Below are 27,350 nucleotides of genomic sequence, written 5' to 3'. Positions count from 1 at the left end.
TTGAATTAAAACGTACAAAATAATTTTTATACCTGCTGAAACTCCCTGTTATTTAGAACGAAGTACAAAGGCGCTGGCGAGACGAAAGTCATGACAAAGACGCTAAAAAATCGTTTCTTTATGGTCGACGGGTGCTCCCTGAAACATAACCATTATAAGCAAAGTTCAATATTAAAATATATCGAATGTGTTTACGAGTATTATAAATTTAAATTTAATTAATTGATGATAGAAATAAAAAAAAGCACATAATTGAATATTTTGAACATTGCGCCAGAATTCAGATGGCAGACGGTCAAGTGTTTTTTCTTCGCGGCGTCGGATGGCGTTAGAGGTTGCTTGTCCAAACGGTGTAGAGGCTGCCGGGACAGGGTGCGCCACCACGTGCAGGGCCAACTGCGTGCGTCAGTCACAGCATCCATCCGGTCGGTGTGCGGTTCGCGATCGTAGGCGGTTTACCGAACAGACGAGTGCGCGTCGACGAGACGGAGGGGCGAGCCTCCTCCGTAGCGAGGAGCCTCGCTGGATGGACATTTAAAGGGCAGTAGGAAAAAACGGGGGCGTCGAGAGAGCGACCGTCACCGACGCCGCTGGTCGTTATCGCGTGCATTACGGCTTCGCTGGGAACGTACCTGCTCTGTGACGTACTCCAGACATAGAGGCTCGCGACGTAGGCGGTCGAGAGGGCAAGACAGGCGAGAATCGCGGTGGCACAGCCGGCCGAGCCATCGGTGCTCCGGTCCGCGGCCTCCATAGCTCCATAACCGATGTCGGTCGCTCGCGTCGCGCTCCACTGCGGAAGGGGGGCTCGGTAATAAGCCTCGTGGCGTCGGCGGGGCTCGCGGGACCGAGGGAAAGGGCGCGGAACGAGAGAGAGAAAGAGAGACGGAGGCGCCGCGTCGGCAGAGGGTTGAGGCGGCGGCGCGGGTCGAATGGGGGGCAGGGGGCACACGGGCGGCACGCACTCTCGCGGGGCAGAAACTTGTCCGATTGGCGGCTGCCCTCTGGGCCAGTCGGCGAGCAGATACCGAGAAGATGGCCGCCGTACACGGTGGTAGTGTCGTTATTGTGTAGTGTTCTAAGCTTTTGGCAGAATTCCTCTGCCGTGGGGGTGTTCGCCGACGCACCGTGCCACGGCGGTTGCCCTGCTGCCGGGGAAGGGTACCGCCGCACCTCGCGCGTCCTCGCCAGCGTGGAAGTGCGACGAGCCGCGATCGAACAGCGGAACAGAAGCAAAGGCAGGACGAGGGGGGAGGGGGCGGCGGCGGAGGGGCAGGAGGTGCACGACGACGGACACGAGGACGGACGCCGAGGGCTACCACCGACGACACGAAGATGCCGAGCGCGTCGTTTTCCTCGTCGCGCAGCTACGTGCGGAGGTCGCGTCGGAAAAACGGAAACAGGATCCCCTTGCCGTCGAGAACGGGTAAGCGTGCGAGTGAGCGAGCAAGCGCGAGTGAGCGACGAAGAAAGAGCGAGTGAAACCGAATGACCGTGCGAGTGAGCGAGCAGGAACGGACCGAGGTAGAGCGAGAGAGCGAGAGCGAGGAGACAAAGACGGCTTCTCGTATCGGGATCCCAAGACCCCATCGGGGTCGCGAGAAACCCCGAGGACGTGTTAAACGAACACCCGATGGCGGAGCCATCTCCATCGCTCCTTTGTTCCTCGAGCCACGCATACACGCCTCGCGTTTCCTGCTCTCACTCCAATCCTCCGCGATTTGTCTCCCTCGACCTCTCTCGCCTCCAACTCTCGTTGTCCGGTTCTCCTTCTGTTTCCAGGAACCTCGCTCTCGGAACGCCAGACAAGCTAGGAGTGCTATAGAAAAAAAAAAAAAAAAAAAAAAAAAGGGTGACCTCAAACCTGTAAAAAGCATCAAGTAAAACCAATCGCGAAAGCAAACGCAATTGTTATTTAACAGGAAATGGGCCGTTCTGAATTTTCATGAATGTACCAGCGCGCGCATTGTGTCGCACCGCCCCGAGTATTTCTACGCGGCTGAGGTTAGGTAGAATACATCCGACGAGCGTAACTGTCAGGCGGAGACGCGGAGCGACTCCGGCGTTCGTCGCGCCGCGTCGACAAAGGGACCCCAGGCAGCCCGAGAGGTCGCATGACAGCTCGTTTGACAGCTGCGAAGTGTCCCCCGCTCGCGACCGGGCCGTCGATGTCTGCCCGATGACTCGTGCTCGCGGCCCGCGGCCTCGTTTCCGCAAAATCCGCTTTTCGGATTTGCGGACGATTTCCGATTGGCAGCCACCAACGGCCATATTGCTTTTTGGTATTTGTGAATAATTTCTGATTGGCGACTGCGCGTCCACGGATGCGAGTCCCGTGGATCCAGAGTGGATGCGACACTTTTGCTTTTTTTTTTTTTTATTCTCTTTTTTTCTCTTCGGGAGCGCGGCGTCTCTCTCACTCTCAACGTCGTGGCGAGTAAACAGCGGGCTCGAACGAACGACGGGTTTAAATCGCCTCCGAGCGAACGCGAATGGAATAATTAATTCGCGATAAACCGGGATTCTCGAAGGGCCTGGGACGTGGAACCTTCCCCCCTCGGCGGCGTACGTCCCGTCGAATAAATCACCGCTGGAATAATTTGTATCGCAGACCTGTGTGTTTCCTATAAGCTATGATATAGCAAGGGTTGAACGACCCCACACAGTGACACACCATCGAGGGAACGCGACCCTTATTGTAACGCAATATCGCGATAGAGCCCCCCTTCAACCTCCCCGCTGGAGAACGTACGTTTTTGTACGACGTGTCCCCCGCGGTTCGCCAATTCGTATCGATCCGCGATCTCAACTTGGCGATCAATCCGCCGGAATGTCGGCTCGCCTCCTCCCTCCCCTCGGTCTTCCTTTTTTTTTTTTTTCCTCTTCTCTCTTCTTTCCTTCTCTCCTCGTTTCGTTCAATCGCCAGCGATCCAGCTGGAACGCAACGCAGCTTGCGTCGATCGGTGCCGAATTTTCCGAACAAGAGAGAGGGAAAGGTAGAAGAGAAAGAAAGCAGAAGCAAGAGAACGGACGGAGGCAGAATAGAAGGACGAACAAATATTCTTGAGGCTTTAAATATACATTTGGTGAAGCTTTATGTTTTAAAACTTTAACTAATTCGTAGACTTCAAACTTTCGTATTAGTTTGTTGATTATAATAAGCTTCGAAATTTTACATGTTGAATATGTAGACTTGTTAAAAGAATTATAAACTAATTATAATTTTAATTTATTTTTTTAATTGTTAAAAATAGAGAAAGAGAGAAAAAGAAAAAAAAAGAAAGTAAATTAAACCGGGATTACAACTAAGCTACATTAATCAAAATAAATGATAAAAAAAAAAACAGAAAGCAGCTTATGTGAAGACAATTATATATTAAATAATGAATTGATAATAATATACAGATTATCATCACCGGCACTCAGATATCCGAATGTTCGTAATGTATTATGAAATTAGATAAGTAAACTGTGCCATCCGATAAAACTGATGATTTAACTGGCGCTCGACGGTCTCCAGATCGCCAAATTTAAATCGCTCAAAGGTACCCGAAGGATCAGATATTTGAAGCTCTTTTTTTTACAGAAAGTGAGGGGAAAGGGTGGGACCCTCCGATGTCTGTTACGCGGTATATCGGCGCCGCCGGTGCGGTTTTGAATGATGAATTACCGGCGCTCCACTTTCGCGAGAGGACTCGGCGTGACCCGGAAACACGATCGGGAGTATCTCCCCAGGCCCCCCGAAATCGACGTGTCTCGCGGATCCGCACACGAGTAGAGCACACCATGTGCCAGCTAGAAAGTGAAACGTCAGGACGTTGTTTACCGAATGAAGGGGATGAATTCACTCGTGGTACCGCCGCGATAACGATTCGCCGGCGAACGAGAAGGCTGCGTCAATGGGCTTTGACCAGCTTTGCACTTTGACAATGAATTTAGGTCCCGCGATGATAGAGGGATTGCGTCGATACGCGTCGTGCGTGTTCACGCATTCTGTAATCGCGTTTACGCGGAAGCGTATTGTCGGCGTAGGTACATACATGCATCGCGTTGGAGTTTATTATGTGATACACGCCCTTTGATCTCGCGATACTTTGACTTCGTGTTTCGAAAAGAGAGAGAGAGAGAAAAAAAAAAAATTGAACGTACTATTTTTGTCGTTTGCGTCGTTTTCGTCATCGCTTATTGACGTGTAATTGGATTTGCATAATATTAACGTTGAAATGTAATTGCGATGTTGTTATTTATTAACAGATTCTCCATGCGGGCTTGCAACATTATACACTTTACAATTTATGCCACGACATTTGTAAAACAAGGCCACCTCGTGTCCCCATGCAAATTTCTCTAATGATCTGGCTTGCTGTAAATTACACACCAGATAGCAAATGTTTGCACATGCAGTTGCGAATGCCTTTTGTTTATAATGTGATATCCAACTGTATTAATGTGATGTACAAGTACAATATTATGCAAGCTTATTCGCATTTGCATAAAAAGAATGTATGAGGCGAAAATCACTTTTTTTTATCTTCCGAATTACATTTATTAAAGTATATGAAATTTATGAAAGTGTTGACTGTTTTATCTTAATTTCTTTTTTATCATTCTAACGATTGTGTTTTGTGTTCTTAGCCGAGCCATGCGATCTACCGACATCCAATCAGCTCCTTTCTGCAATAGTAGCAGCCGCAGGAGGACGAGGCTCGTCCCCTAGTGTATCCGGAGTTGCTGCTCCCTCACCGTCACCGCAATCGCACTCGTCGCCGTACGACCTAAGACGTAAAAGTCCACCACATCCAGATCCGGCACCCGGTACAAGTTCCGCCCTGCCGCCATCGGGTGGCATCGCTACCTTCGGTTCGTCATCTCTACCGGCGAGAAAACGACCGAGACGAACATGTTCGCTGTCTACAGATGGTACGTTTTAATAGACATGTATCATAAATTCAATGTGTTCAACATGTACGTATGTAACAATCCTAATGTCTTACTCAACTTTTCTTGAAACATAAACCATTCGACATTGAACTGTCCAAGTTTATTAGATCTTCAATGGATTTTACTAACTTCGATTTCTCGCGACAGGTCTAAACACAAATACGGCGGCGCATTATCTCCAGTATGAGCTACCGGATGAAGTACTACTCACGATATTCAATTACCTTATGGAACAAGATCTTTGCCGAGTGTCGCAAGTTTGCAAACGTTTCCAAGCGATCGCGAATGACACGGAACTCTGGAAGTCGCTATACCAACAAGTCTACGAGTATGATTTGCCACTGTTTAATCCAGCGCCATGTAAATTCGAGTTTGTCTCGCCAGACGAGACCGAATTCCAAAATCCGTGGAAAGAGAGCTTTAGGCAGCTATACCGAGGTGTGCACGTGCGACCTGGTTTTCAGGACTTAAAGTTTAAGGGCCGTAATCTGCCGTACTTCAATACAGTTCAGGGTGCCCTGGACTATGTCGATGAGTATAGAAGCAACAGTGCCTCGGTTAACAGCGGGCCTACAGTTGCAAGTGGCCAAGGCTGCTGCAATAGTAATTCGCAGACCAGCGGGGAAGATACATCCATGCAGCATTTGGTCTTTTTACACGCGGGCACATATAGAGGCGAATTTCTTGTAATCGACAGCGACGTAGCATTGATTGGTGCCGCACCGGGAAACGTTGCAGAATCTGTCATTCTGGAGCGAGAAAGCGAGTCGACGGTTATGTTCGTGGAGGGTGCGAAACGCGCTTATGCCGGACATCTCACATTGAAATTCACACCCGACGTCACGAGTACAGTGCCCCATCACAAGCATTATTGTTTAGAAGTTGGTGAAAATTGTAGTCCCACCGTGGATCACTGCATTATTAGAAGCTCAAGTGTTGGTAAGTAATACGCTTTAATGCTTTTATAGGTTGATTTTGATAAAAATATAACTTTATAACAAATAATTAAAATATACATTTACTTAATTGTATATTAAAATCTTTGAAAGATAAAAATTATTTTTAAAAATATATTTTATAGATATATTAAGTTATTTGAAAATTTTATTTATTTAGATAACGTATTATTAATTTTAGTTGGTGCAGCGGTCTGTGTGTCAGGCGTAGGTGCCAATCCATTAGTGAAAAATTGCGACATATCGGATTGCGAGAATGTCGGGTTATATGTGACTGACTATGCCCAGGGCACGTATGAAGACAATGAGATCTCGCGAAATGCTCTTGCTGGCATCTGGGTGAAGAATTACGCTAATCCCATCATGCGACGGAATCACATCCATCACGGTCGCGACGTAGGAATATTCACGTTCGACAACGGGCTCGGTTATTTCGAAGCTAACGACATTCATAATAATCGGATAGCAGGTTTCGAAGTGAAAGCCGGTGCTAACCCTACTGTTGTTCACTGTGAGATTCATCACGGTCAGACCGGTGGTATCTATGTGCACGAAAATGGCTTGGGACAATTTATCGATAACAAAATTCATTCGAATAATTTTGCTGGTGTATGGATTACGTCAAACTCTAATCCAACTATACGCCGGAACGAAATATATAACGGCCATCAAGGTGGAGTGTACATTTTTGGCGAAGGCAGAGGTTTAATCGAGCACAACAACATTTACGGCAACGCGTTAGCTGGTATACAAATCAGGACAAATTCAGACCCAATTGTTCGGCATAATAAGATACACCACGGACAGCACGGCGGCATCTATGTGCACGAAAAAGGCCAGGGCTTGATAGAGGAAAACGAAGTGTATGCCAATACTTTAGCAGGCGTGTGGATCACAACGGGTTCAACACCTGTTTTAAGGCGAAATCGAATTCACAGTGGCAAACAAGTTGGTGTATATTTTTATGACAATGGCCACGGAAAATTGGAGGACAATGATATTTTCAATCATTTGTATTCAGGAGTACAAATAAGGTAATTATTATTTCTGAAAAAAGTTACAAGGATCGAACGCTGATATGCATTAATAAAATATTGTAGTAAGAAAATTAGCTGAACATGTGTTTCTTCTCTAGGACTGGGAGTAATCCAGTAATACGCGGTAATAAAATATGGGGAGGACAAAACGGCGGCGTTTTAGTGTACAATAGTGGCTTAGGCTTACTCGAACAAAATGAGATTTTTGACAATGCAATGGCTGGCGTCTGGATTAAGACGGACAGCAATCCAACTCTTAAAAGAAATAAGATATATGATGGACGAGACGGCGGAATTTGTATATTTAATGGGGGCAAAGGTAAAGTGTACTCTTAATAAAATTATCGACAGCATATTTTGCTTATTTTATTAAAATTATACTGATTAAAAAAAACTAGATGCAAATTAAAATACATTAAAAATAATTAAAAAATTAGTGATTTTGAAATTATTTTATTATAAAAAGTAACATAGTAATAAAAAAATTCTTGTATTTAGATATAATAAAATTAAATGCATTATATTATTAAAAAAAATAGGCAAATATGTAACTTTTACATCTTGACACAGGTATTTTAGAGGAGAATGACATATTTCGCAATGCGCAAGCGGGTGTGCTTATATCGACACAATCACAGCCGATCCTCAGGAGGAACCGGATTTTTGACGGCTTAGCAGCCGGCGTCGAAATAACTAATAATGCTACGGCCACTCTGGAATCCAATCAAATATTCAATAATCGATTCGGTGGTTTGTGTCTGGCCAGCGGGGTGCAACCGACAACTAGAGGTAAATATTCGCTTCCGGTAGCCGGGCGTCACACTTTTATAGATAACGAGGTATCACGTGCGCTTCTTCCTTTTCTTTTAGGCAATAAAATATTTAGTAATCAAGACGCGGTGGAGAAGGCAGTTGGGAACGGTCAATGTTTATACAAAATCTCTTCGTACACGTCCTTTCCCATGCACGATTTCTACCGTTGTCAAACGTGCAACACGACAGATCGGAACGCGATATGCGTTAATTGTATAAAGACCTGTCACGCTGGCCACGATGTAGAATTCATCAGACACGATCGGTGAGCTCGAACGTTCGATTTCGCATATTATTTAGATAATTATAAACCGAATAATCGTGTGTATTAATATTTCTAGATTCTTTTGCGACTGCGGTGCCGGAACGTTAAGCAATCAATGTCAGCTACAGGGTGAACCTACGCAAGACACGGATACGTTGTACGATAGTGCGGCGCCTATGGAATCACATACACTTATGGTCAACTAGGAACTAACCTAAAATAATTTAAACAATCAAACAATGTTTAGAGCCGTAAGTCCATTAATATTGCGAACACGCGCAGCGAGTCTATTGCTGAGTTCTTTATTGCAACTTTCCCTCCATTCGTCATATATGATATTTGTTATTCGTTAAAGAAATTCTATTTATTGCAATAATTTTGTTTTTGTTAATATATTATGATATAATATATAAATAACGAAATTGTCGTGCCAATAATATCATTTTAAAGATATTTTAATATTACTTTCACTTTTTTCTCCAAAGATGCAATTCTTTGTCCTGGTTTTTTTTTTTTTTTTTTTTTTTACGAGGACACTATATATTAGTTAAAATCAAAAATTAGATGCAGATAATATAATTTCGTGAAATATTAATTTTCTGATTATGCACCTCCCTTTTCGAGCAATACTTGTTTATCTATTTCGTGAGTCTAATAAAATTATAAGATGTATTAAATACATCTATATTAGTTTTATCACAAATGTTATTTATTTTTGATTGATTCTTGTTAAAGAAATTTTAAGGACGGCTTCCTTTTTTTCATGGTTGAAGCTAATAAAGAACTCGGCAATTGAATTGTCAGGAAGGCGATAGTAGTAACGAAAGAAGCCCTCATATGTGTAAAACAGTATCATATTAGGTATATCAAATTAATTTAAATGTGTAAACGAGGGAAACGCTAGGCTAATCGTAAATCGAACTTTTCACGTGACCCTTTTTATTCAGGTTCTACAATCCTTAAAAATCTTCATATAAAAAGCGTGCAGTGTTGTAAAGACAGACGGGAGAAACATGTGTATACGCCATAATAACACTCGACGCTTCGGTACGCTCAGTACACTCTAATGAACTCCTTAAAAATAACGGAAGCCGCGATAATGCAAATAAGACAAATGTAAGTTCGCACAGTGTAAAACAATATATCCGGAATGTAAATTGTGTATATCGAACGTGAACCAGTAATAACACCGCGAGCGAATGATTTAATCACATTATTTACTTTTGAACAGAAGCCACAATTCACGAAAGAATAAAGCGTATAGATAAAATTTGCACTCGACTTTAATAAATGGGAATTTAATCGTATCAGTGTAAAAAAAAAAAACAGCAGTGCGTGTGTTGAATGTCACACTCGGAATTGCAAAATTGAAAATTAAATCATTAAAAGAAACGCAAAGAGACAAATAAAGGACTGTAAGCCAACGGGTCACGGAACGTCACGATTATTTACGTATTATCAAGTGCAACTTCGTTGACTTGTCGAATCTATGCGGTACGAATCTCGAGGAGGAAATACGAAAAAAGGACGAACAAAAGAAACCGGGAAATCAACACTACGAAGATCTGCAAGACACGCCGAAACAAATGTCTAAAATATGTGATATACAAAACTCACACAGGTGGAATAATCAAAATAAAAAAGTAAACGTGCTGCTAATTTTTCGACATAAACGTACCTTGTAATTAACGCGTAACAATTCCATTAATCGCAATGGTGAATTATGTGATGGTCCTAAGTTGCCCTCACATGGGCGAAGAGCATAATAAAAATGGAATAAATATTGAAAACTAAATTGAACTGAAACCATAAAAAGATGAGTGAAAAAAAAAGAGTGCGTATACGCGGAAATGCACAACTGTGTATACCAGTGAGAAAAAAAAAAGGGGAGGGGAACGAAATCGGAAGCAGTCCGAAATAGAAAATGTACTGTCTGAGGAACAGTTTTAAAAAAGTAATCTCGAATTTTTCAGAGTAATCAGATTTTTTTAATTATTACGTTAGTGAGTAAAAGAAGTCTAATTACTGTACTGTAACATGTAATTCTTTCGGGAGCGGCGCGCGTGCTCCCGTGCGAGGAAAAAAGCGCCTATTAGCGATATAATTTTAGACCGAAATCACTTTTATTTACGCAAGTGGTATACATATATAGATAAGTAGAGAGGAGTGGACTGTCGTAAGGCATCATTATTGTGAATTTTGTTCAAAATTTAACCATGTAATTCGTTATTCTATGTGTACATTCTGTGGTATCTTTTATATGTTCGCGTACGGTAAAGAGGCGCATGAAAATTGCCTTTCAGCTTACCGACTCAGGAGGATAATATATAAATATATACATCTATGTGTATATATGTATGCATATACATATATGCATGTATACAGAAGTGCTATATAGCTTAATGCTAGAACAGTCGCATGTCGAGCAAAATCCGGGTTCGATTTCCAGACTGCTATTCTGAATATATGACAATTTCAATGAGAAATACCTCCGATATAGCATGTGGGTGTCCACATATATGCGATACATATATGTATATGCAAACATGCATATCAAAGGTGTTTTATACATGTACACACATTCAGTTACCTTGAGATTAAATTTATCTTTCGCAAACTGTGTGTCAGAGATATACGCGTGTACATATAAATATATAAATATATGCATATACACGGATACATCCTTTTGCATGCATATATCTTTGATACACGCAAGTATATGGTATGTATATAACTACAAATAGTACCGAATAGGAGAAGATACTAAGTGAAAGGCATTTTTCGCAGCGTGATGCATTAAATTTAAAGATAGACAAAGACGAGGGATGTTTATCGAATCTTTGGGTTCTTGAGTGATATGTCGTATGATATGTTGTTTTGTTTAATTGTTCGTTTGACGAAAGTTTGTGGATCTTTTTCTGCCCGACGTTTGAAGTGGAGGAAATGCAGAAGAATGCGGCAATGCAACGAGAAATATATGCGATTAAAGTGTATGGAAATTGCAATCACGTGCCAAGCGCGCGCTAATAATGTATTCATTCTTTTCTTTTTTTCTCCCCCCCCCCCTTTTTTTTCGCGTCAAAATTTTTTTAGCAGAGTTTATACCGCTCTCTAAATTGGTCGTGTAATCGTAAAAATTTATTTATCAATATAATTATCGGAATGCGTAAATTATTGACTAAATTTGAACCCTGGATGTTCTGCGTTATCCTGAAATTACATCGCGAATTATTTTTACTGTGTATACGTGACGCTGTGTTGCAAAGATGTATGTATATATAAAAACATGGTTTTTTTTTTATCGTCTTTTTTTATCGAAAACCATCGAGACGGAAAGAGAATCGCGTGCGCGCACGTGTTACGTACGCGTTCGCATTCTTCATTTCTTCTCCAAGGGAGAATAAAACGAAACCCTACGGAGGTATAAATTTATCATCGTCCATGCCGGAGCCTCTTGTTTCCCCTCTTTCGCAAGGGCAGCATTTTTCTGCGATTTCTATCCTCTCACGTACAAAGCGAGAAAAAGGAGCTTTTCCGTCACTGCGAATCCGTCACTGATGCTAATCTATTAAGTAATTCAACAAGACTTGCCCCTAATTTACCGATTTAATTAATAATTCTTTATTGAATGTGATACATTTTTCCATCGACGAAATGTTGCAACGTTTATTTGTTCTTGTTTGCTGTTACATCACAATGATCTACGACTTTTGCGAAAGTCTCGAAAAAAAGATATTGTTAGCGTGGCCAAGGATCATATCGCTATTCTGTAATTAGGATCGTAGAAAGGCTATCTCTAACAAGTGTAAGGCCGGCGTCTACTCTCGGGCAAGTCTTTTTATCACTCGTAATACAACGGCTAACGAAACCAGGCGACAGTGACAAATTCGGCCGTGCTGGCGAAATTCTTTTTCTCCGCGCAGTTCCCCCAAGTATGTATGTTGAGTAATGTTTCGAACACATTGTTTTTGCGCAGCAGCCGTGTATATATGTATGTACGTTGTAGGATGAGGCGGTAACCAAGCGGCGAGCGATTCGTGGACTAGTGTAATAACTTCCCGACTGCTTCCACACTCCGCCTGCTCGAGCGTACGCGTTTTACGGCTTACACCCTCGTGACCTAAAACTCCGAAAAAAAAAAGAAAAAAAAAGAAAAAACGAAAAAAAAAAAGGTAAAAAGCGAGGGAAAGAGGGAGAAAGAAGGAGCACACACGAACGCGAGAGATGGGTAAAAATAGGTTTGCACAAAGAACTTCCACACACAACACACATATGCACACAGACATATACATGCAGTGGGTCGAGACTTGCATATTCGGCTGCGGCACGACTCCAGTGTTTCTCTGTTTCTAGTTGTTGAATGTATTAGGGATAAGACTCGATCACAGCAATAGCAAATCCCTATCCGCCCCAGCCCTCCCCGACCTTTCGGTTGTGTTTGTCATTTTCACAGTTCCGCGTGTAAGATCCGCTGACGCTAAATAGAGCTTTATCGCACGTTCCCACCAAAGTGACGATTGTCGTTTCGCAATACATTTGCAAGAGCCAGAGAGTAAGAAGAGCGCGAGCAACTGGCAATAGAAAAGGGAAGAGAAAAGGCAAAATGGGGAGGGAGAAATATATATACATATATATATATATATATATATATATATATATATATATATATATATATATATATATATATATATTCATATCTGACGGAAGTCGAGTTCCGGATGTAAAACGCGAAAGCGGCGAGTACGAAGCCAGTGTGGCAATTACAATTGATTGCACACGTCGGACGGCTGAGGTAATCGGCTTAGCTGCGAGCAATAAGCGCGTTCCGCATCAAGTCTCAAAGTCTCGAAATGTAAAACGTCAATTGTTCAGGCGCCGATTATCCTGAACATTTATTTCACCAAACGACAATCCGGATAAAAAGAAAAAATCGCCGTGAAACATGTTTACCTTGTATTTCATTAAAACGCTAAACTTTTACGTAAAATATTTATAAAAAATATCGCAGTATTATATTTATGACCGTTTTGTATCTTGCTTAAGTTTCTTTCCAATGTGCAAATTTTGCACATGAACCGTCGCTCTTATTTTAATTAATTCGAATAATCGGCGTCGCGCGATGTAGGGTGCCTAATCTGACAGATCTGAGAGCGTCCTCGCTTAAAAGTACATGAGGGAAAAATCGAACATAAATTATTTAATATCGTGTACACGGTACATTAATCAACGTTGCGCGGAACGAGATAAATCGGCCTCGATCCGTCGGTCCTTCCTCATCGCGGCTCCTCGATCGCTCCATTCCACAAATGGTACTTGCACCACCGTCAAGTATCAGCTTTCTCGATTTTCCGTCAGCAAGTACTTGCCATTATTACGTTAGTTGCCATAGCCCCGTGCCGGTGCGGTAGAAAAGCTAGATAGATTAAGAGCACACGAAAATTGTCGTGCAGACACACGGATCCGTAAAAATCAGTAGAAGTTCGTATAGTGTAAATATTAACTTGACTATTCTATATATATACATACAGATATATACATTTTATATATATATATATATATATATATATATATATATATATATATATTTATATATATACATCACGTATTGATTGCACTATTATATAAAAAAAATATATTATTGTCGATTATAATTTTTATTTTTTTATCCTTTATTGTTAATTTATGTATCTCTTCCGTTCTATCAGAGCGTCGAGGTGTCCTCGATTTATCGAGATTGCGTTTCCGTTTGCCTCCACAGGGAGGTGGAGAACGAGGAAGGAGATCGAGCGTCTTTTGTACGATCAAATAAACGATACCACCAAATAATTACCTTGTGCAACTAGATTTCGGTCAACCGGCTAGATTTACAGAGTGCGACGTTTAACGTCGCGAGCGAACGAAATTTACCGCATCGGCTACGAGCGAAATAGAGGTGATAAAAGAGAATGAATAAAGGAAAAACGTTCTTTGCCGCCGCGATTGTTCGTTTAAGACTGCGATTCCTCGCGCGTGCTAATTATGCGGCAATTAAGTGGCACGCGTTAATTGCGAGAAAACCGTATTAACGCGGCCGCGGCACAATTGCGGTAAATTTAATCTCACCGCTTCGCGCGTAATATTGTAAAACATATAAAGTGACAATAAGAGACGGTAATTTTGTTCTTTGTCATTTATCCGTTAAAATTATGCGCAAGACGAATTAATCGAGCACCGAGCGCGTTCGGATAAATAATATTGCACGGTGAAACGTGCAAAGTTTTGTACTGCGGCGAATGTAATTTCGTCTTTAACATTATTTTGTAATTTATTCTTTTTTTTTTACGACCCTTTATAACACCGTGTACCTTAGAAGTCGCACTTGCACATTTGTGCTTTTTAAATCTTACCTTAATTTCCGTCAAGTTGGCGCGATAAAATGTAGCACCGTTTTTTTATAAAGGGTTTGGACATTGTAAATTAATTATTTGTAAAGGTTGACATTTCCCGGCATCGGTAAGTTCTTTTTTAATTGAAATTTTGTTACAGAGGGTTCAATAGTTACTTAACGACTTAGAGTTATTCGAAATAAACAAATTTACACTTTAGCAAGAATTATCTCGTCTACGGAAAAGTCAGCCTTCAATCGACTGAGACAACGAGTGCGTTTGCGATTGAAGATTATCGCGAAATTGTTCGCGCAAATCGCGTGAGGGAAAACGAGTCCCGATCCTTTCGCGAAAACGATCGTTTCGCCTCCTGTTATTAACTGTCATGCAAGAAAGAAATGGTTGCAATGAAGAGAAAGAAAAAACAATCAGACTTTTTTTTTTGCAGTTTCGTGTCGATCGGAGATCGCGAGACCGTTGCAATTTTCGCGGAGATCAAATATCGCTGCACGCGAAAGTGATACCCGCGTGTGCATTTTGTTCCCTTCCTTTTTTTTTTTTATTTTTTTTTTTTTATTTTCACGACACAGAAACAACGCCGCGATGGCCGTAAGGTTTATTCTTCCGCGACATCGAGAGAATTGAACTCGGCGGAGTTACGCCCGGTATCAATCTCCGATGACGAAATGCGAAACGGGATCGCGATCGTATCGGATTTCAGTCGTGGGGTCGCATGGGAGAAAAGAAAGGGACGGGGCGAAGCGAAGCGAAGGAAGCGAAGGGCGGTTTCGCTGATACTGCACGATTCCGCGCGACTCCCCATAAAATGGCCTTAAAATAGTTGATGTTTAGTATACACACGAAGAGCGTTGTAACTGTTATATGCATCTGTGCGCGGTAGAGAAACGTGGAACTTTGCGTTAATTTTCAAAACTGCGCAAACTTCGACGTCGGACTCGCGCACGAACGCACGCACACCCTCGCGATTGATAATTAAAGATCGCATTAAGGGATGAAAAATTTTCGCGCGACGTCCTCGCGGCCCGCGCTCGAACGCACTCCTACGATTTCTTTCTCATCACGCGCTAATCCCGCTAATTAAATAATTCCAATTAATGCACGGACGCGAAGACTTAGCAATTAATTAACGAGGCTTAACTCTCGCGGGCGCAAATCTGACTCCTGGCGCTGAATTATGACGAGCTGGATTATGATTTATGGGGATGTAATTGCACGCGAGGGATGCGTGCAACGTGTAGCGGAGAGAGGGAGAAAAAAACTCTGTTCTTCCAAGAGAGATAAAGATTATCTATTTTTCGCGAATCTATCGATCGTGAAAAACGTCGGACTCGAACCGGTTTAATTTCGACGAGCTCGCGAAGGGTTTTGAGGTGGATCTTGCAAAAAATTTACTGCGACGTGTGAATTCGAAGTACGAGAAAAGACCCGCGCCGTAGGGGCGCAAGAGTTGCTTGTTCACGACCATCGAGCGCCAAGTGATCCTTGCAACACGAAAAGCAGGACTCGTCGAAATTTCACCGGAATTTTTGGCAAACTGTACAATATCCAGATCTGTAAATAAATGCGTGCGGGAGGGCGATCTTTTACGAGGGTTAAATCGAGCGGGCAGTGCCTTTCTGCCACCTTCGCAGGATAATCTTTCAACATAGACCTTTCAGCCCTTAACCGACGTGCCCTTTTACATGTACAATATTTTCACGTGGAAGGGTCATAAATTACAAAGCTGAAGAAGCCGATAATTTACAGCGGACACGATAGCAGCAGGGATAATTGAGTAATGTGTAGATTGAGACCGATAGAGAGGGCGTATCGAAGTTCTCGACATTTTTATACGAGACGTTTTATCTGCGCTTCCGGCTAAGGCTAGCGAGCCCTTTGTTCGCTTCTTCGTGAGGCTCGCACGAAAGAAAAAAAAAAAGAAAAAAAGAAGGGCGGAAACTGTTATCACCACTTTCACGCTTATTACATTGTAAGGACGAGGGGGGTGGAGACTATTGTCACCTCTCGCATTTATTACGTCGTAAGCGAGGGCTCCGCGACGGAACGAATATAAATTCAACGATAATTTAATCGAGCTCAGCGCAGTGCCAATTCGTTTAACCCTCCGATGCATTTTTAGCACGTCGGAGATAACCCCGGCGCATCGTAATTTTCTCTCCCTTCCTACGATTCCTCCCCCTTTTTCCTCTCATCGAACGCGCATTATAAATATTCACCGTGTCGTTCGTCAGGATTTTTAAAAGTATAAAAATCCAGTTCAATACCTTGGGAGCAAATGCGCCGATTGGATTTTTCCGCTGGAAAAATATTGGCTCCAAAAGTTTGCCTAAAAATCTTTGCCGGTCGGCGGGCGCGAAAAATCTGGGACGGCCCCGTGTAACATTTTTCTCCTTTTTACTCGCAGGTCACGAAACGGCTGCCGTCGAACTCTCGCTCCCAGGGTATTAAAGCTACTCGGGACTTTTCGCTATATCGCGTTTTAGATACGGTTCAACGTCGCGGACAATACGGGACTCCGTTCAACCCCGTCCGAGTTACGGGCGCCCCGAAAGCTTCCCCGCGACCCCGATGAAAATTATATAAGCCGGAACTGCGGTTTCGCGTCAGTGGAGTTAAGACGCGAGACTATAATCCACCCCGCAATATCCAGCGCGAGTTTCTCTCCGCAGCATCCGCATCCCTTGATCCGCGAGCGGCGTTAATCCCTCTTTGTTTCCGCTAAAGTCTCGGCCCGCGTGTCGCGCTTGGCGAACAGGCGACGACGAGGCGCGCGATTACGCGCCGGTTCTCCCTGGCAATTGATTAATCGACCGTCCAGGTATTTTTCGTTCCCTCTCGCTGCAACACAGGCCCGTGATCCGGCATGAGGTGGCTAAAATCGCTAATCGCGGCCAGTTAGCCCCCGAATTAACTGCTCGCGCCCGCGTCAATTAATAATCGCCCTTTGTGATTAATTGTACCTCCATACCGCGCGCGGAAATTGCCCTTAAACCCGAGCAACGGCTGCCTTTCGCCTTTTACCCGCGCCGATCTTAAAATGGGCTTTATCGTGGAAAAGAAAGTGTCTTCATTTGTCGGCAATTTGCGCATGACGGACGATTTTCCAGAGGGATGATTTCCGAGACCGCGTTCCGAGAAACCGAGGCGACTAGAGCCGCGAGTTAGGTACGATCGGCGTGTTTGGCGTTTAAGGTAGTTAAACTGTTGGCGACCGCTCTCTGCTATCTTCGTCGTCGGACAGAAACGTTATTCCAAGGTATAATTCCCGGTCTAGGGGCGAATTGTTAACGAGAGTTAGTTGGTCAGTCGGTCAGCCGCGGTTAACAAAGTTTTCTTTATTCATCCGTGTTATGGACGTGTCTACTATGTGACTACAAACCGGGACAGTTCGAGACTCAAAATAACTTCATCAGGGCTGCACACGGCCCTCATGGCCACTTAGAACGTCTGTCAATTATTAAGTTACGGTCTACTAACGTGGCGCTCGCTACTTACGACTCTCGTCTTTCCGCGCTTGCTGAACATACAATTATTATACAATTATCTTCCAAAACGCATTAATTTTTTTCTTTTTTTTTTTAGACTTAGAAACGTTGTACAAAGCGAGAGAGCAATCCAAGCGCGTATATAATTTAATTAACGACTGAGGAACGTTTAGTGTCAAGAATCGTTTATAACGTGACCGCCAAATGAATTAATTAATTTTTAATTAAATGGTAAAGTTAAGGTTTCGCGGACGGCGCACAGAGACAGAGACTTTTAAAATAATTCGAAAGGGAATCCCCGTGAGCTTAGGATATTTTTTTGCGGGTCTTTGCGATATATACGCCGGTGTTTGCAAAGCATCCTGCACGCCTCCGGCATAGTACGTTTTTATCGATCATCCCGTTAGATACGATCTAAACTGTTAATTAACCGAGACTGACGAGCTGCGATCGATCCTAAGCTGCTTTTCTGGCGGACGGAAAGCCTAAAGTGCTAAAGCCCGCAGCGTTTCCGGTTCGAGACGAGGTGAAGGCGCCGCGGGCACCTAGGATCGCATTAGGAATTGATTGCAACGCGCGAGTCTCCCGCGTGCATAAATAAATCGGTGTGCGTAAAAAGTTTCAGCCTTGCTCCGTTTTTCTGTAAAACGCAGAAATTCTAACTGCGATTCGCGTAGCGTTCCCAATCGCGATTTAAAGACGCTGCACACGAATTTTCGTAAAGCAGTAAAATATATTCAATAAAAAAAAAAATAAATATAATAATTATGAATAATTCAAAAATCCGTAAAAAAAAAAAAATACAAAATCGGTCTCGTCCGTAATTTCTCCATAAATGACGCCTCGAGACAAAAAGAAAAACGGGAGGGGGAAAATTCTTCCTTCAAATTTTTTTTCTTATCTCTCGCGAAATCTTTTTATCTGCACGAGTTTGACCGATTTTGAGAGTACTTTTTGTGCGAGCCGATTCGAATGAAAGGCCTACTTCAAATGTCTGCGAGCGAGCATTACGAGTTGTCGCTGTAGCGGAAGTGCATCAGGCGAATCGATGAGAGAGAATCGTTCACGCTGATCGCTTCTGACGGGAGGGCCGTCGTAGTGTACAGTACAATACGTACGTGTAAGGCTAGCGTAAGAAGTAACGCGATTAATGTTTCACTCCCGGCCCGATGCAGCCGCTCCCGTTCGTTGCACAAAGTGCTGCTTTCGCCGTCCCTTTGGAGAACCGAGCGCTTTAAAGGGACGACGATGGGGCTGACGTGAGCATGGCTGACGGCTTCGAGCGGGCGTCTCGCGCGTCGGGGGTGTCAATATTTTCTCGTGAAGCATACCGAATCGCTCGCGCAACACCTAAACCGTACGTTCTCAGAGGGTGAAAAAGAGCGGGCGTTTAGAAAATAAATAGACGGTGTATTTAGGACGAAAGTAAACGATCGAGTTTGTCGTTCATCCTGCCTTAATAATTTTGAGCGTGTGAAAAAATAATTCCCATGTTTAATCGGGGATTTTTCTTTTAATTTTTTTTTAGATCGCTTATTTCTTTTACCCGTATTTCGAAGAGAGAATTTAAGGAACGTAACGTAATTCCTAATTAAAGTAAAGATCGATCTTGCCGCGGTGCTCAATAATTTCATACTCGGAGAAAATAATTTATGTTTTCTTTTTCTCTTTTTGCAAATGCAAATGCAAATGTTGACAAAAAATTATTATTATTATCAGATTTGCCGCATACTTCTTTTATAATTAATTAAAACAATAATTAATCACCATTGATCTCCGCGCGACGGTTTTTTCACGAAAACTCGGAGTAATGATCCTCGGCGTGAACCATTAAACCATGGAGTTAATTAACCATGGCTGGCGACATAAAAGCCGATTACACTAGCGTCGCTTTACGCTCTCGACTAATAGAATTACCTATCTCCGCTCGCGTTACAGTTAAAGACTGCGAAAGAAGGCGGAAAAGTCGTAAAGTCGGTCACAAAGGGTGTTTAAGGCGCGGAAAAACCTTGACCCTTTCGCCATAAATCACTTTCGAGCGGGTCACGCCGCGCGATACGACGGTGTCGCTAAATTGGCTCATTTGAGAGCGCCTAATGACGCGTACGCTCGCAACCGGGAGGGGGGGAAAGGAAGGAAGGAAGAGAAGGGGGTTGGAAGAAGGTCCGGGTACGGGCAAACGGCCAGCCGACCTTCCACCCCCGACGGTGGCGGAAGAAACGCCGGGCCCCGAACGCCTCGCGTGATCGGACCGGGGCCGCCGCTCAGCCGCCCCGTAATAAACGGACGGAATAAAAATGTGCACGAATTACCATGTGTCTCGCATACCACTATACTCTAACGACAGCATCGATAACGCTCTAAACGATAAGTACCTAAACGACACACCGTTTAAGCCGTATCCAACCCGTAAATCTCAACTCTAGCTGCACCAAGTGCCATAGTCCATAGGTACACGATTATGATTACATAGAACTCGATATAGCGTCAGCAGCCGATCACCGAGAGAAAGCACGCGAGAAACAGAGAGAATGAGAGGGTATGCGCCTGTGTGAGAGTGAGACAATTATTAATTGCGCGAGCAATTAGTTCTACGATTACCGTGACCGCGCGCAGAGCGAAAGGGTGGAAGACCGAGAGAGCGTGAGCGAATGAGAGGAAGGAGGCGGGACGACGGTGAGCAGGAATTACGTTTTGCGACACGTGGCTCGAGAATTCCGACGAGAGAACTCCGAGAAATCCGGACGGCGCCCCCGGGCGTCTACAGACACACCAATATATGCGACAATACACACGTTGAGATAGATTGATTTCCAGTCCGCCTGTCGCCTCGGTTACTCTGCACCCACATCCTCCCCCTGCCACCCTCCCAGCTTTCCCGTCCCTTCGCGGTACATGCATCCGTTACTGTACATTTACACGCCGGCTTATTTTTCGACGCCGTTAGTCTGCGATTAGATTTGCCGCTTCCATCCCCCGTGACTCGCGAGCTACCCCAAGCGATAACAAAGTTGATGAGAGAGAAAAAGAGAGAAAGAGAAAATGTGTGTGTGTGTGTGTGTGTGTACGCGTGTGCATATACGAGCGAGAAAGGGATGCGCGTGAAATAAGAAACTTCGTGGAACGAGAAGATGCGTGACGACGAGAGACATTATCGAACACTTGGAACTGTAGTAACAAATTGCAATTGTATGTTGTAAACATTACTATTTCAAATATAATGCTATTATTAACAGAAAAAAAAAAAAGAGGGGAAACGCACTACCACGCGTCTCATTTCACGGCGGCAAGTTACCTGAAATGCAGATTTATTTTCACGCGAAGGGCAACGAGAATGAGGAATGAGGAAAGAGGAAGAGCTCGCTTGCTGGAATGTTACGACCGAACGCGACGTTTCCGTTCGCGCGATATCGATTTTCCACAGACGTGCCTTTTAAAACCTAGCTGACGTCGCGACGAGCAAAAATGAAATCTTTTTGATCTGCCCGCCGTCGCATCCCCGACATTTTTCCCGTTTCAGAGACGGCGCGCGAATATTCTCAGATCCCGCATGCGGGACGACGGACGGCGGAGACAAATGGCTTCATTCGCGATACCGCGCGAATATTTCATTCGACTTAAAGCGACGATCCTCTTTTCTTCCAATAAATATATCGACACGTCGATTCCCTTTGAGTTATTAGCGATCTGAAATAGCTCATCCTCGGAATCCCCGTCGCGAGACTAGCTTAACTTAATGAAACTATTAAGTCTACTTTTGGTGGACCTCTCCGCGATACAATTTTAATTTCAAGTTCATTTACAGGCGACATTTGATGTTGAACGTTAAAAATTCGCGGCGAATACCAGCGCGGAAAAATGCAATTTTAAATCCCTTTTTTATTTTTTTCTCTGTATTAAGATGAAGACCTCTTCGCTATCTCTCTGAAGGAAGAGACTTCGAGATCCTGCAAGTCAGTTTTAATATTCTTTTCTTTCATCTTTATTGTCTTTCTCTCTCTTGTTTGAGCTTTTTGTAAAAACTATCCAGTTTGTTGTTGGTCATTAAAATGGCCAATTGTATTGCGAACTACGATACGAATGAGATGAATGTTAACGCAAATGAATTTATCGATCGGGAAGGGAGGAAAAAAAATATCTCCGGGCGATATCTCGCGGGATTACAGAGCCGGGTTGACGTAGGATTTTATTCTTCGCCGGGAAATACGCGGCTCGCGTGTCACGCGTATAAATAGGTACGCATACGCTAATTTTATTCGTTGTAATAAAGATTTACACCATTTTTACGTCAGGTAATGCGCCACGCTTGGGCTATACTTCTATTTTAGGAACGTATATTTTTATATTACCGGCTTTGCGAATAGCAGTCATAAAGGAAGAGACACACGGAGGGAGAAGATATATATATTCATATTACATTTTAAACTCTTCAAAAGATTAAAGGTAATCTACGTCAGGAATTAAAAATGATTGAAAACGACGTCTTTGTCCGTCGTTTAAAATATATATATATATATATATATATTTTTTTTTTTTTTTTTTTTTTTTTATGCGCGCAGACGAGTTAAATAATAAAACGTCAGTTTTTAATAGAAATACGGACGAATAACACTGACCGTTTATTAAAAATATTGACGAGAGAGAAAGAGAGAGAGTTATGAAAATACCGAACCAATAAATACAAGCGTTATTCAAATAATATACCTCCGACGGTGCCTCTGATCGCTCTTTGTCGGCGACAGCGAATAAATTTCAAAATATTTCTGCTGTGTCGAAAATGGGGGAAAAAAATGAGTGGTCGGCGCAACTGCGCAAAATATTCCAAGGATTGCAAGCTCTCTCATTTTCGCGCGATCGATTCTGCCTTTGAGGGTGATCGAGCGTCTCCCCGAATTCATCGAAACGGCCGTCATGCAGTAATTATCGGGATTGTAAAGAGCCGGGAGGAGCGGGGGTGAAAACGGCTTCTCGCGGACGTCTCGTTAGAGGCTCGTAAAACAACGCGAACAATGATAAACGTGCGGGCGCACACCTCGCAGGATCTCCGGGCATTTTTAATTACGCCTAAACGCGTAACGAGGCGCCGGGGCGGTGAAAAATTCTCGACCTATATCCCCACGACGGCGTTTCGCGACGTAGACGTGCTTCCTTCCCCCGTACGCAAGGGTGAAAACACTAAAAATAACGGGTCGAGGGTAAAGGCCGCTCGCTCGGAGCACGCAAAGGTCGATTACGGGCGGAACGAGGCGGCGAGTATCCAGGCATCAAATCCTTGTGCATAATTCCGCGCCCCGTCATCCGCCTCGGAGTTTAGCGCCGAAACTTAGACGCCCATCTGCACGGCCGTTTTCTCGGCTCCGGATGAAATAAAAATCCATTTTCATCCCCGTTTGTCGAGCCACGGAATAAACGAGTGGCACGGAGAGAAGGAGACCTATACATGACGTGGGTCCGAGACGTTGGAAACGAGTTACCTGCGCGCGGCCGCTTTGATCTCACGGCGATTAATGTTTAGACAGCGAGATTAATCGTTGCGATATTTACCGTACATTTATTAGACGCCTGTTGATGCATCGTTATCGGGTATTGATTTCGCTGGGAGTAACTCGCTCGTTCGGCTGTGTTTCGAAAACTTGGAGGAAACGACGCGTAGACGAGTTTAATTAAGCCGGCCGCTTTTAGAAGCGGCCCGGAGGTAATATATCAAGCTAGTCGATTGACCATTAATACGGGGTAATAATAGAATCGCGCTACGGAACCGCGCGCGCGGCCGATTCATCACTAAGAGATCGGTAGACCCGGTTGTCCGGTATCAAAGTAGCTGTCGCTTAACGTGTCCGTCTTCTGCCTGCGTTTCCACCGACGCGACGACCTGAAATTGCGGCATAAATTGCCGCATAGAAAGAAGGAAGGAGAGAGAAAGAGCGGGGGAGGAAACCGGGTGGCCGAAGGAGAACGCGAAAGGGGGATGCAGAGCGGCGCTTATATGCTCGAATTCAATTACACATGAATGGCCGGCGGGCATGAATATTTTCGCAACGCCGTTGCAGACAGGGCTCGTCTTGGGGCGCATAGCGCGGCCGATGAATCCGATCGATCGGCCCAGTCGCTAGGGCCAGCCTTCCGTGTTGCCCTCGCGCGATTTCGATCTATCGAGTGCGGATATCCGCAGCGGGCGCAAAATTGCGGCCCGCCCGTAATTACGTCGCCCTTTCGCCGATCGGCCGTATCTTCGTGAAACATTCACGCGTGTCCATCGGCGTCCGCAGTCCCCTTTCGCGCCCCCGCGACTCCCGCCGCCCACCCTTCCCCTCCCCGCGACCTGTGTGTCGCATGAAAAAGAGATCAGCACAATGCGCATCATTATACGCGGGTAGAGGCGGCACGCGATCGATCCGGTGCCGTAATTTTGCGAAAAGAAACGTGCCAAGGGCCGCGCGTTCCCGTTCGCAGCGAGCAAAGAACCGCACTTTTCCGTCATCTGCCGAATTCGCCCGCGGTCGTCGATTCCTTTCTATTTGACGTTCACGTCGGCCCACCCCCGTTCCACCCTTTTCTATTTTTACCTTATCATATTCCATTTTATTCCGCGCCGTATAATTTAATTTAACTTCGTTTAATTCGGTCCCATCCCGTCCCGCGGCCTATCCTCCTCCTCCTCCTCCATTCTGCCTAATTCCGTTTCATTTCGGCGCTCATCGCCATTTTATTTTAATTTATTTTATTTTGACCTGTTTTGTCCTCGCCTCACTCGATCCGCGTTCGATTTGAATGCGTTTTATTTTATCCGTGCGAAAGGGCGAAAGGAAGGAACGGGAATTACTATCCTCTCGGCATTATTATATTCGAGTGTAATAAAACGTCGATTATTGCGCGGAACAATTAAATTAGTTACATTTTTACGGTTGCACGTCGATGGCGCGGGTCGTTTTTGCACGGCGCGAATCGACAGAGATTCCCCGCCATTTAACAACGTTAATTTGTGCAAACGCAATCGCCGTTTAATTTATCTGCATCGCGTAATTATTCCGGCATTCTTTCTCCATTTCTTCCTTCCTCTGGCTTTTTTTTTTTCCCCTCCGCGCTTTCGATAGTTTATGTTCGACAACAGAGCGACAGTTTCGAAAAGATCGGCCCCTGCGCTCGACACTTTCGGATGCGGGTGGCGGTGGCGTTAACGATCGCCCTGCGGAAACGCCCAAAGGCGCCGCGTTTCGAATCTGACGCGCACGTACGCACACACGCACGCTAGTCCACGCTTTTCGGGTGACACGCGCGGCATCGTTATGCATACCGAAACGTCGAACGCCGTAGGAGCTGTCAAAGTGGAGTAACAAGTCAATTCGACCGGCGACTTCGTCACCCGGCGCCGGGGTAGATAATAGCGAATATAATTCCACGTTTACTCGTTCCCCGAGCCGATTACGGGTTAATAAATTCCAAGGGGGGAAGGGAGTGAAAACACCTGTCCGAGTTTTATTTCAATCGACTGATTGCGGGAATTTTCAATGCCGATTTCCATGCCGGGAGATTAAGAAGCCCTCGATGTCGAGCTGCATACGACGCGGATTTTCACAGAACAATCACGAGGCTAATATTATTAACGGCATTTAATACGAGATAAATATTGACGCAATTAGTTAATATTAATCATTTTCGTTACGGTGCACATTCGCTTGTTGAATATTTCACGCGGCAAATGGACACAGCCTGTGCAAGGAGAGCGATTTCAACAATTTTCCATCATTTACCTTTACACGGTGAAAGATGCGTATTTTGATTTTTGACGACGCAGACAAATTGTCTGGAAAGAAAAAGTACTGTCGTCCTCAGAATATTATCACCTGCTTCCAAGAAAAATTAAAAATTCTAAAATACTTAATTAATTTTTGATTTAATTATACACGCAGCTATTTTAATAAATTCTGAGGAGAGAGCGATATAGTTTGGACATTTCGGGATCGAGGGCTCGAGTGCCATAAGTTTTTAAGTGTGTCATAAAAATATCCCGCGCCTTTTGGATGTGTCTCTTTTCAACCCCTCCTCCGTATTCAAATATCTCTCAAGTAGGACATAATGTAAACTAATGACGTTATCGATACAAGCTGTAAGCGCCACCCAATAGTTTGAAGGACTGCCCCGATAGCCGAATATTGAGCCACCCCTGCTTGATTCCACCCTTAGCATCGTCTGCCGGCGACATAGCTTTACAAAGAAAGTCGCAAACCTTCGTGTCACGCTTTCTTACCCCCTCAAAACTCGGTAAACGGTTTCCTCTCCCGGAACAATCTCCGATATCTCTATATCGGCCTCAAATATAATAGCATTTGGTCCAACAATTAATTAGTCGACTTGTTTAATTTATTTAGCTATTTCCGTAATCTAAATTTCTGTTATTTCGAGCGAAAGGGAACGTCAAATAGCGACTTTGAAATTCGATTTTTAATGACATTAATTTAATGATATTTAACTTGTAATGAATATTGATTTAATACCTGAAAATGTGAATTAATTACTTGACGCCGGGCTTAATATATTACTCAATTTTCAGGGGTAATATAATATAAATATATTGCGCCGCGAAGGGGTAACTGCTGTTCATATATAATCTCCCTTTTAGGTTACAGGAAAGCTTTTCCCCGTAATTGCCCGATATTACAAAACTTAGTTCGAATTAAATCAAAATTCAGGTCGCGCAGATGGCGAAAGGAACTCGCGCATTAACATTTACCGCTGTGCAAAAAAAAAAAAAAAAAATGCATTATTATTAAGAAGGGCACTCGAAAACAGGTATGTATCATTGATCTATCGTTAAAGATTTTATCGGATGTATTCTTGTACACATGTCGAAATTCAATTAATTATATTACAAGAGCAAAAGAAACGCAAATTTAGAACGATCTGCAAATATACGTAAATAAATCACGCGCTTAACAAATAATGTAAGCGCAGATTAATGCCTTTCTCGCTGAATAAAATTAATTCTGAAACTAGATGACTGATCGTTTATTGCAAATAATTCTCGTGCTAAAAAACTAGTCGAATATTTATTTAGAATCTCAGCGGAGGACGCTTGTTCAACTCGACGTTGAGACGTTCGAGATGCCGGGTATAAATGTCGCGGATTCGTTTTACGGCGTGAATAACTTGATAGGAAATTGACACATTATTGCCAACGTGCCAATTAAATCGTTCAAGTCTGCCGGTCTGTAATTTCCTCGTGGATGACGTCGTTCCGCGGTTCGGCGGAAAAACGGAAATTTCCGCATTCGGCGGAAAAACCGTAATGGGCCGGATGGGTGTCACGTTTACGTGTGGCTCGCGACTCAAATTGCCGTAGGAGAAATTTTTTCTTTCCCGTTCGTTTGTACGCTACGAGGCTCGTAATAGCGCGAGCAGGTGTCGCATTATACGCTCCTGTGTCTATCACCCACCCCTAAAGCATCGTGACTTCGCTCTCGGTAAGG

General features: G+C 43.8%; 2 protein-coding genes across 5 annotated transcripts in view; one reads left to right on the top strand and one right to left on the bottom strand.

Moving 5' to 3' along the window:
• The window catches only part of Sras (Ras converting CAAX endopeptidase Sras), a 42,871-nt gene that overhangs the window by 2,279 nt on the left and 13,242 nt on the right, over positions 1-27,350 (bottom strand). For 2 of the 4 annotated variants that reach the window (XM_070662268.1, XM_070662270.1), the window contains exons 1-2: positions 633-860; positions 33-138 (exon numbers count right to left, since the gene is read on the bottom strand). In XM_070662268.1, coding sequence (XP_070518369.1) covers positions 33-138; positions 633-754 — 228 coding nt within the window. In that variant the 5' untranslated portion in view covers positions 755-860. Of the gene's footprint in view, positions 1-32; positions 139-632; positions 862-27,350 lie in introns of those variants that run through there. The other 2 variants (XM_070662267.1, XM_070662271.1) reach the window with 2 other exon arrangements.
• Positions 1,040-21,032, top strand: Fbxo11 (F-box protein 11). Its single transcript, XM_070662246.1, has 8 exons — positions 1,040-1,426; positions 4,636-4,920; positions 5,089-5,880; positions 6,079-6,931; positions 7,033-7,253; positions 7,505-7,723; positions 7,805-8,012; positions 8,089-21,032. Exons 1-8 carry the CDS (start codon positions 1,336-1,338, stop codon positions 8,216-8,218), a joined length of 2,799 nt encoding a protein of 932 aa, XP_070518347.1. The 5' UTR covers positions 1,040-1,335; the 3' UTR covers positions 8,219-21,032.

The sequence above is a fragment of the Cardiocondyla obscurior genome, linkage group LG10 (genome assembly GCF_019399895.1).
Source record: "Cardiocondyla obscurior isolate alpha-2009 linkage group LG10, Cobs3.1, whole genome shotgun sequence".
NCBI classification, from domain to species: domain Eukaryota; kingdom Metazoa; phylum Arthropoda; class Insecta; order Hymenoptera; family Formicidae; genus Cardiocondyla; species Cardiocondyla obscurior.
The sequence above is the reverse complement of the archived record's forward strand: the minus strand, read 5'-3'. Positions and strand labels throughout refer to the sequence as shown.